The sequence below is a fragment of the Drosophila subobscura genome, chromosome O (assembly GCF_008121235.1).
Source record: "Drosophila subobscura isolate 14011-0131.10 chromosome O, UCBerk_Dsub_1.0, whole genome shotgun sequence".
Taxonomy (NCBI): Eukaryota; Metazoa; Arthropoda; class Insecta; order Diptera; family Drosophilidae; genus Drosophila; species Drosophila subobscura.
In genome coordinates this window covers 7,655,362-7,671,054 of record NC_048533.1, presented here as the reverse complement: position 1 = coordinate 7,671,054, position 15,693 = coordinate 7,655,362, and the positions used below count along the sequence as shown (strand labels likewise).

General features: G+C 44.6%; 6 protein-coding genes across 21 annotated transcripts in view; 3 read left to right on the top strand and 3 right to left on the bottom strand.

The window, feature by feature from the left end:
• The first annotated feature begins 233 nt into the window (after positions 1-233).
• LOC117895977 (SWI/SNF complex subunit SMARCC2) lies at positions 234-5,130 on the top strand. The gene is made up of 8 exons (XM_034803936.1): positions 234-457; positions 551-676; positions 851-1,763; positions 1,825-2,155; positions 2,219-3,002; positions 3,078-3,312; positions 3,504-4,580; positions 4,650-5,130. Exons 1-8 carry the CDS (start codon positions 338-340, stop codon positions 4,799-4,801), a joined length of 3,738 nt encoding a protein of 1,245 aa, XP_034659827.1. The 5' UTR covers positions 234-337; the 3' UTR covers positions 4,802-5,130.
• A 9-nt stretch (positions 5,131-5,139) lies between these two features.
• LOC117895979 (retinoblastoma family protein) lies at positions 5,140-7,728 on the bottom strand. Its single transcript, XM_034803941.1, has one exon. The coding sequence runs from the start codon at positions 7,617-7,619 to the stop codon at positions 5,283-5,285; it is 2,337 nt and encodes a 778-aa protein (XP_034659832.1). The 5' UTR covers positions 7,620-7,728; the 3' UTR covers positions 5,140-5,282.
• Positions 7,729-7,812: 84 nt separating this feature from the next.
• Positions 7,813-8,406, top strand: LOC117895987. The gene is made up of 2 exons (XM_034803972.1): positions 7,813-7,964; positions 8,023-8,406. Exons 1-2 carry the CDS (start codon positions 7,824-7,826, stop codon positions 8,233-8,235), a joined length of 354 nt encoding a protein of 117 aa, XP_034659863.1. The 5' UTR covers positions 7,813-7,823; the 3' UTR covers positions 8,236-8,406.
• LOC117895986 (zinc finger CCHC domain-containing protein 10) lies at positions 8,362-9,184 on the bottom strand. Its single transcript, XM_034803971.1, has 2 exons — positions 8,991-9,184; positions 8,362-8,934 (listed from the first exon to the last, which is right to left on the bottom strand). Exons 1-2 carry the CDS (start codon positions 9,035-9,037, stop codon positions 8,424-8,426), a joined length of 558 nt encoding a protein of 185 aa, XP_034659862.1. The 5' UTR covers positions 9,038-9,184; the 3' UTR covers positions 8,362-8,423.
• Positions 9,185-9,255: 71 nt separating this feature from the next.
• LOC117895985 lies at positions 9,256-10,902 on the top strand. 3 transcript variants are annotated; one of them, XM_034803970.1, is made up of 2 exons: positions 9,256-9,561; positions 9,617-10,902. In XM_034803970.1, exon 2 carries the CDS (start codon positions 9,625-9,627, stop codon positions 10,606-10,608), a length of 984 nt encoding a protein of 327 aa, XP_034659861.1. In that variant the 5' UTR covers positions 9,256-9,561; positions 9,617-9,624; the 3' UTR covers positions 10,609-10,902. The 3 variants fall into 3 exon arrangements, with proteins under 3 accessions (XP_034659861.1, XP_034659860.1, XP_034659859.1); XM_034803969.1 differs by having other exon boundaries at positions 9,257-9,551; XM_034803968.1 differs by having other exon boundaries at positions 9,257-9,556.
• A 1,926-nt stretch (positions 10,903-12,828) lies between these two features.
• The window catches only part of LOC117895980 (synapse-associated protein of 47 kDa), a 30,883-nt gene continuing 28,018 nt past the window's right edge, over positions 12,829-15,693 (bottom strand). For 10 of the 14 annotated variants that reach the window (XM_034803943.1, XM_034803942.1, XM_034803960.1 and 7 more), the window contains 2 exons: positions 13,635-13,854; positions 12,829-13,436 (listed from right to left, as the gene is read on the bottom strand). In XM_034803943.1, coding sequence (XP_034659834.1) covers positions 13,394-13,436; positions 13,635-13,854 — 263 coding nt within the window. In that variant the 3' untranslated portion in view covers positions 12,829-13,393. Of the gene's footprint in view, positions 13,855-14,034; positions 14,202-15,693 lie in introns of those variants that run through there. The other 4 variants (XM_034803949.1, XM_034803954.1, XM_034803955.1 and 1 more) reach the window with 3 other exon arrangements.

Genomic DNA, 15,693 nt, shown 5'->3' with positions numbered 1-15,693 from the left:
TGGCAATATATCGATACATCGATACCTTATTTATCGGCAATATATTTGGTGGACAATAAATTGGTAAAATTGTTTTAAGCTGGCAAAGATATTTTCGTATTGTCATTATCAGTAAAAAATTATCTTTCCGTATTGCAGCCAAAAAACACTAATTTTTGTTGTTTTTAGTCGGAATACCGGCATTTGAGTAATCTTATCGATGCACGCCTAAAACATCGGTATTGGCAATCGATTGTTCCGTGAATTGTGTGCGTCCCTTTCATCAGCGTTTTCGATAGTGATTTCTTTTCCCGGAAAACAGCAAATATATTTGATAAAAGCCCATAAAAAGTGTTGCATGATGAACACACTGGGCCCCAAGAAGGACGGAAGTCCGAATATTGACTTCTTTCAGTCGTCAGAGACGCTGCAGGGCTTTGAATCAATAAGGCAATGGCTGCAAAAGAATTGTAAAAAGGTGAGTACAACAACGCCGCCGACGCAAAACAAAAAATGGCGCTACACTTCGTGTGGAAAAAAACAATCAATTGAAAATGCTCTACCCTCTTAGTACCTGGCGCACAGCTCGGAGCCCATTACCAAGGAGTCCCTGGCCCAATTGCTGATACAATTTCTGCAATATGTGGAGGCGAAACTTGGCAAAAACTCGGCCGAGCCACCGGCGACCAGAATTCCGGTTAGTAATCGTGTGTGAGGGTGTTCTTTGTACGCACGTACGTACGTACAGGGTGTTCTGTGTACGTTCGTGTGTACATGCGAATGTAATAATTTCGGGGATGGGATTTGAATTAGGATGGAGAAACAACGGACGAGCAGTGCTAATTGAAATGTCTTCTCTTCCCATCGTCAGATGCGTTGCTTTCTGGACTTTAAGAATGGCGGAGGTCTGTGCATCATCTTCTCCACGATGTTCCGGTTCCGCGCGGAGCAGCGGGGAAAGAAGTTTGACTTTTCCATTGGAAAGAATCCCACGAGGAAGGATCCCAACATTCAGCTGCTGATCGAGATCGAGCAGGCTCTGGTAGAGGCGGACCTATACCGCATACCCTACATCTATATAAGGCCGGAGATCGAGAAGGGCTTCGAGGGGCGGCTGCGCGAGATTCTCGACAATCGGCGTGTGGAAATCGTCACCGACGAGGAGGATGCCACGCACATTGTCTATCCCATTGTGGATCCGCATCCGGACGAGTATGCGCGTCCTATTTTCAAGCGTGGCAGCCATGTGATGCTGCATTGGTACTACTTTCCCGAGTCCTATGACTCGTGGACGGTCAACAGCTTCGATTTGCCGGAGAATATTCCCGAGAATCCGGAATCGCCGGCAGAGAGGTGGCGCGTGTCGGCCTCATGGATACTCGACTTGGAGCAGTACAACGAATGGATGGCCGAGGAGGACTATGAGGTGGATGAGCAGGGCAAGAAGAAGACGCACAAGCAGCGCATGTCCATCGATGACATCATGTCGTTTGGCGACGAAAAGAAGAAGCCCAGCACCAGCACTGGCAAGCAGAAGCGACGTCGCTCGCCCTCGCCCACAACATCCACATCGAAGCCCGGCAAGCGCAAGCGTTCCCCGGCTGTCATCCACAAGAAAACCCGAAACGATGAGGAAGATGAAGATCTGACGCGGGATCTGGACGATCCGCCGGCCGAGCCAAATGTTCAAGAGGTGCACAAGGCCAGTACGGCCCTGCAATCGACATCCAGTCCGGCACCAGGTAGCAAATCACGCGGCGACAACGATATGATGCCCATCAAGGGTGAGTGGGGAAGTCTCTTTTCTGCTTGGATATTTTGAGTGTGTTTTTGGCATTTCTGTAGGTGGAACAATGACGGATCTGGACGATGAGATGACTGGGGGAAGCGCTGCCCAGGCACTGTCCACTGGCGATGGCGACAACTCTCAGACGGGCAAGACGAGCGACAACAGCAACACTCAGGAGTTCTCCTCGTCGGCCAAGGAGGATATGGAGGATAATGTGACCGAGCAGACACATCACATTATTGTGCCCTCGTATTCGGCATGGTTTGACTACAACTCCATCCATGTGATCGAGAAACGCGCCATGCCGGAGTTCTTCAACAGCAAAAACAAATCGAAGACCCCAGAGATCTACATGGCCTATAGAAACTTTATGATAGATACCTACAGGTGCCGTACCTCCCATATAAACCACTCTGCCTGCCAGTTCTAACTGTAATCTCTGAATTTCAGACTCAATCCCACGGAGTACTTGACCAGCACCGCCTGCAGGCGGAACCTGGCGGGAGATGTGTGCGCCATTATGCGTGTGCATGCCTTTCTGGAGCAGTGGGGATTGATTAACTACCAGATCGATGCCGATCTGCGTCCCACGCCCATGGGACCGCCGCCTACCTCGCATTTCCATATATTGTCGGACACACCCTCGGGCCTGCAGGCCATTAATCCGCAGAAAACTCAGCAGCCATCGGCCGCCAAGACGCTGTTGGATCTCGACAAGAAGCCGCTGGGCAAGGATGGTAGCTTGGAGAGCCTGGGCGGCGATAAGAGCGGCACACTTGGCGCCATCAAGACGGAGGCACTGGAGAATGGAGCCCCCAGTGGACTGAGCTCTGGCGTGAGCCAATTCGGGTTGAAGTTGGATCAGTATGCCAAGAAACCGTCTGCCATGAGGAACCGCACGGCGGCCAGTATGGCCAGGGAGTGGACCGACCAGGAGACACTGCTCCTGCTGGAGGGCCTCGAGATGCACAAGGATGACTGGAATAAGGTGTGCGAACATGTGGGTACTCGCACCCAGGACGAGTGCATTTTGCATTTCCTGCGGTTGCCCATCGAGGATCCCTATCTGGAGGATGATGGCGGCTTCCTGGGACCCCTGGGCTGCCAACCCATTCCGTTTAGCAAGAGCGGCAATCCCATTATGTCGACGGTGGCATTCTTGGCCTCTGTGGTGGATCCCCGGGTGGCCGCCGCCGCCGCAAAGGCAGCCATGGAGGAGTTTGCAGCCATTAAGGTGAGGGAAATTCCTTCGTTTTTCTTAGATCTTTCCTGTCTTTCAATGTGTAATCGTAAACTCTTGTGTGGTTAGGACGAGGTGCCAGCCACCATTATGGATATCCATATAAAGAGCGTGAAGAAGGCCTCCGCTGGCGGCAAATTCAATCCGAACTTTGGTTTATCCAACAGCGGAATTGCTGGCACTGGCAACGACAAGGAGGATGAGGAGAGCAAGGATGGCAGCAGCGGCGGCTCGGCCACAGCGGCCAGTGGCGCAGCCGGAGCAGCAAGTGATGAGGAAATGAAGGATCTAACCAAGAAAGACGGTAATTTAATGACTATCCATACAGACTTATCCCCGTTTCCATTCTTTTTAATTTAATTTTAATGCTCAAAATTTTGTAATTCGTTTTGAAATGTGGCCCGTCATTTATTTGTTTTTTGTTTCGTTTTTGTTCAACAACAACAACAACAACAAAACGTACAACACAACCTCCAACAATCCGCAACATCACAGACGATGCCAAGTCCAAAGACAAAACGAAATCGGATACCAAGACGAACACAAACACAGACTCTAGTTCCCCATCATCATCATCATCGACGACATCGACAGCCACAAGCAACACGAACACAACTACAGATAATAAGAAACCAAAAGATTCGTCGGATAAAGCCAGCAAAACAGACAAATCAAACAAATCCTCACCCACAGACCCAGCAACAGCAGCAGCAGCAGGAGGAGCAACAGTCGCTCCGAGTGGCAGTGGAGCATCGGTGGACGTGGACATCAAAACGGAGGAGAACAGTGGCGATGGGGAGACCAAGGATGGCAGCGATGGCTCCAAGGATGGCTCAAGTGGCCAAGCCAGCAACAAGGAGGGAGCCTTCAGCGAGAACAACATGCAGACGGCAGCAGCTGCTGCACTGGCATCGGCGGCCGTCAAGGCCAAGCATTTGGCTGCACTCGAGGAGCGCAAGATCAAGTCTTTGGTGGCCCTGCTGGTCGAGACGCAAATGAAGAAGCTGGAGATCAAGCTGAGGCACTTTGAGGAGCTGGAAGCCACCATGGAGAGGGAGCGCGAGGGCCTGGAGTACCAGCGGCAGCAGCTGATTACAGAGCGCCAGCAGTTCCATTTGGAGCAGTTGAAGGCCGCCGAGTTTCGCGCACGCCAGCAAGCGCATCATCGTCTGCAACAGGAGTTGCAAGGCCAGGCTGCCGCTGCCGGCACCATGATCCTGCAACAGCAGCAGCAACAACAGCAACAGCCAACGCCGCCACCACAGCAGCCACAACAGCAGCAAGCACTGCCGCCTCATCAGGCGCAAGTCCAGACCCAGCCGCTGGCAGCCCCATCGGCACAGCATCAGCCTCTGCCGCCGCATATAGCAGCGGTGGGTGTGGGTCCACCACCAAATGGAGCGCCTTTCGCAGCGCCGCCCATGGCGACGGCAGCGGCTGGTGGAGCACCTCCAACAGGAGGCGGAATACCAGCGGTTTTGGCCACTGCCAGCGAACAAGCAGGAGCAGCAGCAGCAGCTGCAGCAGCCGCAGCCGCAGCGGCGGCGCAACCTCAGGCCCCCACAGCGATGGGTAAGTGAACGAGCAGTGGGCCTTCCCAATTGCATGGTAAAGATTAATGAATTTTCTTTTTTGCTGCAGATACCACACCGCCGACAATCAGTGCACCTGTTGCCGAGGTGCCAAGCGTACCGACTGCTGGATCGGTGGTGCTGCCGCCTGCCGTCTCAAGCATTCCTCCGGCCAGCGCTGTGGCTCCTGTGGCTGCACCACCAGTTGCTCCACCATCTTAACTCCTTTTTTAAATGATAAGCCAACAACAAAATTAATTAAGTTTAAGTCGTACGCTCTCATTATGTATTATGTGTACTCCACAACCAGTCCCAACCCCGAGGGCTCTCTCTCTCTCTCTCTCTCTCTGTCTATGCCCAAAAGTCTTCTACTGTCACCCCAGCCTCAGCCTCTCGTGCAACAATTTCTTGTAGCCTTCGTTTCGTATCAGTCGAGTCACAATTATTTGAATCTAAGTTTCAAAATACAAACCAACAACTTCAACATCCATTCAATAAAAATATATTTACGAATAATCGTCCGGGGATTGGATTGGAATTCAATAAATGTACACAGACTTGTCGTTTATTTTAGTTACTTCATTTCGAGTAATTCAATGAGCGTTGCTCTTTCTCTTACATAATGATTTCTTAAGGTGATAGCTAGAGCATAATCTATATGCTACGTAAAATGTAGCCAGAAATATGGATGAGTAGATCCAGATCAGATCGCTGATTGAATGCACTGGCGCTTGAATATGTTTGGGTATGGCAGCGGACCAAGTTCTTTGGCGGAATTGGTACGCTTCAGTGGTGTGATTATCAGCTGATCTGGCTCCACCAACGTCTCCTCAACCACGGAGTCTGGCTTGGTTTTTAATATTTTTATCGACGTGCCACTGGGATAGCGCAGATTCTTTGCGGAAACGGAAATATTAAGTGAAATTTGATTGCTTTGCGGCGGTTTTTCATGCAGCACAGAGCGCGGCACAGTGACTGTTGCTTTGCGCAGATCTTGGGCAAACTTCAACATTCTCTTTATGTAGATCTTGTTGTAGAACTCGATGATATTGCCGCTTCGGAAATTGCCCAAGCTAACCAAACGATAGACTTGACTGCGAGCGTGTGGCTGGCAGCGATAGTGCTGGAGTATCTGGTGGAAGCTGAGGGGCTTGCGCGTTACGCGGCCATGCAAGTGGATGGCACAGATTAGCAACTGGTCGAGCTCCCGCTGCTTGAGCAGATATCCGCAGTGTTGGATGAACGAGTACTCTGCAATGTACCAGATTTTGTTAAAATATTTCATCAAAGCTAGGCTCTGGCAGAGATTAAGGAGGCGAAGGTTGGCCAGGCTATAGAACTTGCGCAGACAGATGCTTAAGCCGGGCCTTGGCTCTGCTCTTGATCGCGCAGCATTCTCCTTGCCATTGGCCTGTACTTCGTTGCAGGTGGGCAAGCAACGTTGTGTGGACAATACTTTCCACAGTAGCGAGTCGTTGCGGAATATCAGCGATCCGAGACATTCGATCTCGACGGCATTCAGGTGCCTGGTCAGATCGCGACCGAGCAGACCAGTGTCGTGTCGCACCACCACTTCAAGGATCTTCTGAAATTCGTACGCATCGAGGGCGTAACACTTCAAGATGAAGGGAAACTTTAGCTCCTCCACGCGCACCTCTTGAATGTGCATGGCCAGCTCCAGGGAGCAGGCTATCAGTGTGGAATGGAGACTTCTATTTTTCAGCAGCTGAACCATCTTCAGGTGTGGCTTCAGCTTCAGCTCCGAGCTGGTGATCTTCTGCAGGAAGTGATAGTATAGTCGGCAGGACATCATGAAGCACGCGTCGGCTTCCTCTGTGCTCAAGAAGTCCCGCGAAGACTTAGCGAATACACGGGCCATGACGCACAGGCGTTTATCCAAACTGCTGATCACATCAACATCCTCTGCATCCAAGGCTTCAGTGATCTCCGAGGGCATGGCATTTGGCAGCTTATGCAAGTGCTTGTAGCGGGAAGGAGTCTTAGGCTGGTTTATCGCGGGCGCTGCCTCTTTGCGAGACAGCAGTACCCGCTCATCGATCTCGCTAATGTCGGACACATGCTTTGTGTAGTTCCGGTTGAGCGTACCCAAATTGACGTCCAGGAGGCCCTCCTTGACGATCTCCCGCTTGAAGGTGTCGTTGCCCAGCAGACTCTGATCCAAGAACAGCACCACCAGAGCCTTGTGGAAGAAGGCCTTCTGCATGACGTGCACACCCTTCATCGGCAGCTCTGGAATCAGCGAGCAGATGGCCTTCAGTGCACTGTACTTGAGCAGCAGAGTATCGTCAAAGTCGTCGTTGCCCCATGTGCTGGGCAAACCTTCAAAAGACATGTTGATCACCTCGGGATTACCCACCTCCAGGGCATTCACGTAGAGCAAATTCAGGGTGCAGATGAGCACCTGACAGCCATTGACCAGATTCGAAGTGGCGAAGCCGGGCAGCTCGTTTCTGATGGTCAAAAACAGCACCCAGCCAAACTCATACAGGGATTGGTATAGGGAACGGCTCTCTGTGTTCTCCGTGTCCTCCTCTGGCAATACGAACAGGCGATCGAATGCGCGCTGATAGTAATTCCTTATGATCAGGGTTATGCTTAGCCGTCTCTGTAGATCGTCGATTTCCTGCTGAAAGACCATCTCGTTCTTGGCCATCATGTTCCACTGCTTCATTCGGCGCATAAACCGACATATGTTTACTTTGAAGGCCGTGAGTAGTTTGGTCAGCGACAAGTTCCAGCAACTGGTGCGTGCCTTTTCCGCCACATTCTTCGTCTCGTCGGGCCTGTGCTTGGCATCGAGCATATCCTGAATCTTCACACGCTGCAGCTCACAGTAGATGGCACAGCAGAGAAATTCTTGCACATCGCGTTTCTTGGCTAGCCCGCCACCCGCGTTCGATTTGCGAAAGGCGGCAAGTGCCTTACACTTGATCTCTTGGTCCAGATCCAGCAGATTGCAGCTGGACGTAAAATTTGAAATGCTTGTCTCAGCCGCCCCGCCCTCCCTGCAGGTATCCATTTTTTACAATTCGAGCAGGTTTTTGTGCACTTAAAGCAATTCAGTTTGTGTTTTGACTGTACAAAATGTGAATTTTTCCAAAGGCGCGAATTGTCAAAATTGCTTCCATTTGCGACCAGGGCTGCCGATATCTGCCCGGACACGAGGGCTGCATTCATCGCGCAATCGATTGTGGTGCGCGGCGTGCGATATTGCTCAAAGTGCATGTGCACGGGAAACAAAACAACAACAAAAATGCTGCAATCCAACCGTGTGCTGCAGCGGGAACAAGTAGAACTCCTGGCTATTGAAAAGAAGCTGCTGAAGGTGGTTCCTGTTATCCAGGAGGCCTTGAATTCGCTGAAGGTATGACATCGGCACTAGCCCCCCATGACAGAAACACCAACTTGTTTCTCCCTTCCAGGTGGAGGAACTGCATCTGAAATCCCTGAGTCTGGAGCGTACCATCGAGTCACAGCTTGTGGCGCCTTCTAGTCGCACACACTTTGACATGAGCGAAACTCCATACATAAGCACACAAGCGGCCATGCAACCGGATCAAATTAATCAGCAGAAAATCGATTTGGACATCTTTATAAACAAGCTGGAACACGATGAAGAATTGGACTCGGACTGAGCTAAAATGTTTATTCATGGTGCTTGCTGCCTGACGTTGAATTTGCCAGACCACACAGACCATACTGTGAACTTAAATAATAAAAATATTTCGTGCGCTTAAATAGGGGTAAAATTACAAATTACCAAAGAACGAAAGAGTAACTAAACTACTAAAGCTATGCGCTAAAAACCATTGTTGGCCTTCAATTATTCTGGGTCCTGGGTACCACCGTCCGAGGATTCTCCTGAGCTGTCTACACGTTTCTTTTTCTTCGACACCTCGCCATCGCTGCTGTCGCTATCTGAGCTGGATCCGGAGCTGCTAGACGAGCCGGATTCTTCGCCTGATGAACTGCCATCCTCATCCGAATCGGAGCTGGAATCGCTGGAGTCCGAGCCAGAGGAGTCTGACCCTGAACTGCTGCCAGAGCTTCCTGAGGAACTAGAGGATGAAGAGCTGTTGCTATTCTTCCGTTTGCGTTTCTCTTTCTTGCTCGAAGCAGCCACAGCACTGGCTTCCTGGGCTGCAGCTGCCTCGGCAGCAGTTTTGTTGGCCATGGCGTCTTCTTTATCTGCCAGATGCTTGCTAAGCTGCTTTGTACGTGAACTGCGGTGCACATACTTGCGCTTCTCCTTGCACTCGTAGCTCCAGTGGCCCATTTGCAGGCATTTCTGGCAGCGTACTCCATTGGGGAAGGCGGCGGCCAGTTTTGCCGACCTAAGGAGAGGCGTGGGTTAGTTTACATTGCCTCGGCACCCGGCTACTTTTATTACCTTTGTTTTTGGGCTAGCTTGCGTGCTGCTAGTCCCACCAAAGTCATCCTGAAGAATTCTTTCAGTCGGTTCCTGGAGACAATCTTGACGGTGGTTTAACTAAGGGTGTCGGGGTTAAAGCTGCACAAAAAAAATGGATAGAAAAATGTTTTTATTTTTCCCTTTTTTCGTCACATTAAAACTATCGATGAGAAAACATCGGCTGTAGGAAAAACTATCACAGTTTGCCATGTTTGATGTGACAGCCCTGAAACGCACTGCCTATCGACTATCGACACACCAGCTGTAATCTTATTATCTCTATGTATTGTTTAAAATTTTGCATTTTTAGCATAATTGTATATAGTTAATATTATAATACGTGAAAAATAATGCGCGCCTTTTTCACGGATCCAACACATAATAGTGGAGCTCTACTTGCGTTTTGCTCGCATCGGGTTTGAGTGCTTTTTGCCCATATTTGGTCTATTTTGATAGTTAAACAATAACAAATCTCATTGCTGACTAAGCGGCGAAAGTGGAGTGCAGCAAAGTCCATCGACAATCACCAGACAATTATAGGTAAGGTAAGGTCAATCTAATAATGGTGTTTCGGCAGTGCAATAATTACTGTGAATTTGTAATAGAGTGCGAAATGGATACAACAATGGTGCCGAGGTCGTCTACCCGTATGATGCCACCGGAGGAACTGGCAATGCAATCGCTCACCAAACAAATTTTCAAGTCGAGACTTTTTCGCGGCTACTACCTGGGACGCTGTTTCGTGGAGCAGATCGGGGATTATCGAGATGTTATTGCCCTACAACGCAGCGAACGGGAGCTGGAGAAACTCCTGCTCACCAGTGCAGGCCAACTGCAGATGTTCTACCAGCGATTTGTGCCCAATATGTGGGTGGGCATATCAAATGGTAGCCTGGGAAACTACAAGCACACACCACATCATGGCCAGCTAGAGACTTGTATTTGGGCGGAGATGGATGACTTGGCCTTCGGTGAATATTGGTTTAGCATAAAAACCCTGCGATTTCGGGACCAGGAAGTGCTGCTAAAGCTTAAAACTGTTCGACCCGTTGAACCAGAGTCCCAGGCGACGCCAAGAAGATCCATCTCTATTAACAGGAGCACGGCAAGCAATGCCATAAAATCAGCAAGCGAGAGTGTGGCCGCAGAGAGCGAGGTGACCGATCAGTCCCCTCAAGTGGGATTGTCCGACTTCTTGGACGTGCTGCGGCAGTGGGGTGAAGGCATCAAGCAGACCACCTACGATTTTATGGCCAACGATGTGAACAAACACAACATCATGGGCACCATACGCTTCCTGGGTCTGCTTCTCTTCTCAATAGGGGGCGGAGCAATTGCAGCCTTGCGGTTCTTGGGAATCTTTTCCGTAAGATTCCTCTTCGAGCTAAGCCGGCTAACACACACCCTCACGCCCATTCTGTTCCGAATCCTAGAGTTTTTGAACAAGATTGTGGGTGCCTTTTTCATATTGCTAACCATGATATGGAAGGACATCATAAACCGTGGTCAGCCGCCAGCCCCCAAGCAGCCGCTAGAAGGAAGTTCCCGCTTCAAGAGCATCACCTACGAGCGTAGCGAGAGACGGCGCTGGCAATGATCCTCCAGTCGATAGCACAAGTGGAATGGTGGAATGTCTTGTATTTAGTGTAATATTTTAGGTGGAAGAGATTCAAATTGCAATTGTGTTACTAGAGTTAAGCAACCTGGAAGCCCCACACTCAGATCGAACCGATTAAGTAGAAAATTTATTTCAGATTTTAAGCCAAAATGCAATATGTTAAATTATTCGAGAAACTTGTTAAATTTTAACCCGTTTAGTGTCTAGTCTTCGTCTATTTATGTATTGAATTGAAAACTTTTTGTATATTAAATGCACCATGAATGAAACAAATGAAACAATGGGACTCTTTGTTTGTTAGTTTTAATAGTTATACACTTTCCCTTTATTACTTTAGTTTATTTTAATCTCATTAAATTGTTCTCATATATAGTTATTATGTATATACTCGTATGTGGTGTTGCCTGCCGGCGCCCTTATCTGTTCGGTCTTTACACAAAACAATTTGTCATATTAGTTTTGTTTGTTTTTAGTGGATTTTGTTTGCGGTGTGTGTGTGCGCCTAGTATTTCAGGAAAACTCCACTTAATTTCTCTGGATCTACATCGATTTGAGAATGTTCAATGGCGGTTTAAGGAGCGCTTCTCGCTTCGGTCCGGCCCCCCCCCACCTGGGTCTCGAAATATCATTATCAATTATTAAACAACTAAATTATACATTCTGGTTTCGTAGGTGATATACTTTAATTAGTACATATACATATATTTTATTTTATTTCCTTTTTGAAATGCTATAATTATGGAATGCCGCTGCTCAACAAACGTTCGCTCATACAACTTTATTTAATTTGTTTTGCATTTTTCAGGGTTGGGTTTTGTTTTATAGTAGACAATAAAATATGTGTGATGCTTGGGAGATTTGATATATGTATGCTGAAGTCGGTATGTATGTTCTTTTGGGATTCGGTTCTGGTTTGGATTGGGTTCTGGGGTTCAGGGCTGTTCTCGGCTGTTCTGCCTTGTAAAATACATATGCTGTCAACATTATTACATTATTTGTCTTTAATTGTTAATATTATTTAGTTATTAGTTTAGTTTATGCACTAATTCGCCTGTCATTGTGTCGCCAACATGTTTAAAAACGCACAAAGTAAATGTAAAGTTTAAAATATGTTTTTCGTTTATCATTATAATCCATGTGGTGTCTTGTAAATACTTTCATTTTCATTTGCATTTGAGTTTTAAAAGTAAATGTACAATATACAGTTTAATGCCATAACTTTTACGTACTCCGTACTCTTCTTCGCTCCTCTTCTCTTCCACACTTTTATTTGTTAAGATATATTTTTGCCATTTCATTTGCTAACAAATAATTACATATTTATAGCATTTTCATTTAACGTTTCATTCTGCAGAAAATAATGTTTTTTGTTTGGTTTTTTTTGTTGTTAACAATTAGTTAGACATTTAGAGCAAAAACATTGATAATATAGAATTTGTCTTGTGTTTTTGTTTTAGTTTATGCATAAAAATTTGTCTAGTGAAATATATATAAATATATATGTTGTTTCAAGGGTTTTGAACTGCTTATTGTTTATAATTGCGATTACTTTCACTTGTTTTATTTGTAATTTGTTAATTGCGTTTGTTAGTTGTTAGTCCAATTCAGAATTAATTATTGTTTTGGCATTTTGTTTTTATAGTTTCTTTTCAAGGAAGTATCGTTAGTGTCTCGTTAGTGGAACAGCAAAAGGTGAGATATTTTTGTGGGGGATTTTTAAATGAGGGGAGATAACTTGTTGGCGCGCCTTAAATTGAGCTGAAACAAATATGTAGGTATTTAATTTTCTTTTCATTTCATTTCATTCGTTATTTCGTTAAGCATCGATCAATGAGGATTTCTATATTTTCCGTTTAAATATAAACTATTTGAGGGCGAAATAATACACTCGGTTGCTCTTATTTCCTGCTCTCAATTAATGGAATGCTAAGTTTTTGTTATTTTATTTTATTCAAGAAAAGAACAACTCAAATTTGTCAACGTTTTAATTTGTGTGTCTCTCGTATCTTTACATATTTATATAGAGCATACATATATATATCTCATATATCTATATCTTTATATTATTATAATAATTTTTTACACATTAAATTCAAATGCATTAATTTATCTTCTGTATATATATATATATATGTATATATATTTATATATAATTTATTTATAAATATAAATAACAAAATGTTTCCCTTTGAAGCTTTGTTTTTTATCATTCGTTTTCGTTTTCTTTTACGGCTTTTTTGTTTCTATATTCAAATACGATTCCTGCATCTATAGCTTTAACCAGTTTTCTCGAGTGTTTTCTATGTAGTAGTATGTATGCACTTATTGATAGGGGTTTAGGGTTACTGTTACTGACTGCCAGATCTCCCTCGACTTTTTCGTGTGCTGAACAATTGGCAAGTAATACCGACGACTCTTCCCCGTACTTTGCTCTGCCGCGAGTCAACCAAAGAAAAGATAATATAGTAAAGAGACTTAAATACATACATATGTACGTATGTATTGTATATATGCATTTATTTTGTTGTACCGGAATCGAATCGGTTTTGGATTTTTGCTTTTTGTAGCGGCTAAAACGTTAAGGTTGAATAAAATCGCTTTTCTTTTGGTTTTAGTGTCTTATATCATGTCTGAACGTGAACTGAATAAAACGTATCTGCTTGAGGGGGCGGGGCCCAACATATCTGAACCAACTTTTCCAGTAGGCCACCCGGAGGCAAGCCCCAGACGGGCACTAGAAGAGCGCTACTGGGTAGGCCTCGTCTCATGGATAGCCCAACATCGTGCGCTTTAGGCACTTCAAAGTTCTGTTGTGGTTGCAGTTGGTATTGGGTTGGTTTAGGTTTTCGTATTTTAATATTTGTGGGGGGGTTTAACAATCAAATGGGTATTTCAATCAAAGAGTAAACAAGGGGTTAGAAAGGAATGGAAAAGAAAGATAAGTTAAAGATAGTTATAAACTTAGAGCCAACTTAGAAGAAACTACGATATAAGCTCTTAATTACTTTAAATCATCGGTATCCTCAATTAAGTCGGCGTACTCCTCCCAGTCGTTGTTGGTCGAGCGTGTGCGCAAGTTTGATATTGTCGGTTCGTCCTCGTCCTCCTCATCGCCGGCATTGCCTTGCTGTTTCCTCGGTTTTCTGCCTCCTCCGCCAGTGCCGCCTTCGTCCACCACCTCATAGTCTTTGAGTTCAGCTTCCAGATCCTTTTCCCATTGTTCCTCTAACAAATAACGAATAAAGGGTCAATCATTAGAATTTGTGTGGCTTAGATGGGTTGAGTATTGCATATAGGGTTAAATATATGGGGTATATAAAGGGTACACATAGCATACATGGTTCACATATAGAATATATATTTAGTTTATTATCAAAAGTGTCTAGGCAAGCAATTGAATTGTGGTTTTTAGTGACCGTCCCAAGCAAGTACATGGTTTTATTGATTCTCAGTTGAAGTTCATTTCATCGGTTTTGGGTTTACCTTCTAGTCGGCCAGCCTATAACTAAGACATAGATTTTCACAGACTGTAATACGTTTGGGTATGCGCACCGTGACTGAATAATAGCCGTCTACAAATAGTGGGAAATTTATTTATATTTTCACTTAGTCAATCATCAGAATTGGAGTCCAATTAATGTTTGTAATTAGGCTGTACACAATGTATATACGAGTATTTTCGAGCAGTAATTAACGAATAGCGTGCGCCCAACCATTTGTGGGTGTTGGATTCCACTTCATCCACCTCATCCATGACTTGCTTGCAGTCCCCGAACACCAATTGTTTTCTTTTTGGGTTTCACACTCCATCAATTAACATAAATAATTACCATAATAATTATACTTTGGTGTGTATTTACAGCATTTACGCATAAAAAGCAAGCAAACTGAATATTTTACAAGTATTTACAGATAATAATTAGTTCAAAAGTAACAGAAAGCTTGGCCAATATGAACGATTTTCTATAAGCTGGCAACAAAAATATTTATATTTTTTCCAAATACAACAAAACTGAAAATGCCATATGTAAAGATAGAGATAGAGAGAGAAGGTTTGCGGTTTTGGGGTCAAGAAAGAGACACGACACTTAGAGTTGTGAGCTTAGAGCTTCCCCTGGTATTCATTTTGTGGGGAAGAAAGAAAGATATTCTTTTTATTTCTCATTGATTTTGTGTGATGAGTTGGTTTTAAAATAAATGTACACTTAGACATCAAATTGGTTAAGTTGTAAAGTGTAATTTCAATTTAATCTTTAATCGATTTTTGTTTTGTGCAGTATAAAAAGCATTTGAATTTCAAGTTTTCGAAGCGTTACGTTTTTGAAAAAGGTTTCTTTCTTCAACCCCAATTAAGGCTATAATAATATAATAATATAATATAAATCATGAAAGAAAGGTAAGAAGATATAGATTCCCTTGCAGATTTATCAACGAAACGGTTTTATGGTATTTGTAAGCAGATATTTAAATTATTTCACTGATTTTTTGGCGGACACACAGCACATGGCTTTATCGAATTTCTATTACATTTTCTTTATTTTCTAATGTTTTCTAATATTTTCTAGAAATCAGAGTACCTGTTGCAAGGTTTGCGTCATATAAAAATGCAATATAAATAAAACTGTAACTAACAGAAGACACACAACAACGATATAGACACACAGACAGAGAGCGTAGTGGGAAATGATTATTAAAAATTTCAACTATTTTTGGGATAACTACAATATATACATCTAGCATTGCCGAACAGATAATAATAATTTACGCAATTGAAAAACCAACAATGGAACAGAAAAATTGGTCACAACTAAAGTCTTGTTGCAATTTAATGTGTAGGTTTTTTTTGTGTTTTGTTTTTGGATGTTTGTTTAACCAACAATTTCTAACTTACCACACAAAATTTTGTATCGGTTTCTTTTCTTTTTTTTTGGTTTTCGCTTTTTAAGTAACATTTTTGAGGTTTCTTTCTTCGGTTTATATATGTATAAATAATGCCTTCTTTTTTGTTTGGGTTTAAATTAAATTGTCTTTTTGTTGTCAAGTGAATAGCTTTATATGTATGTA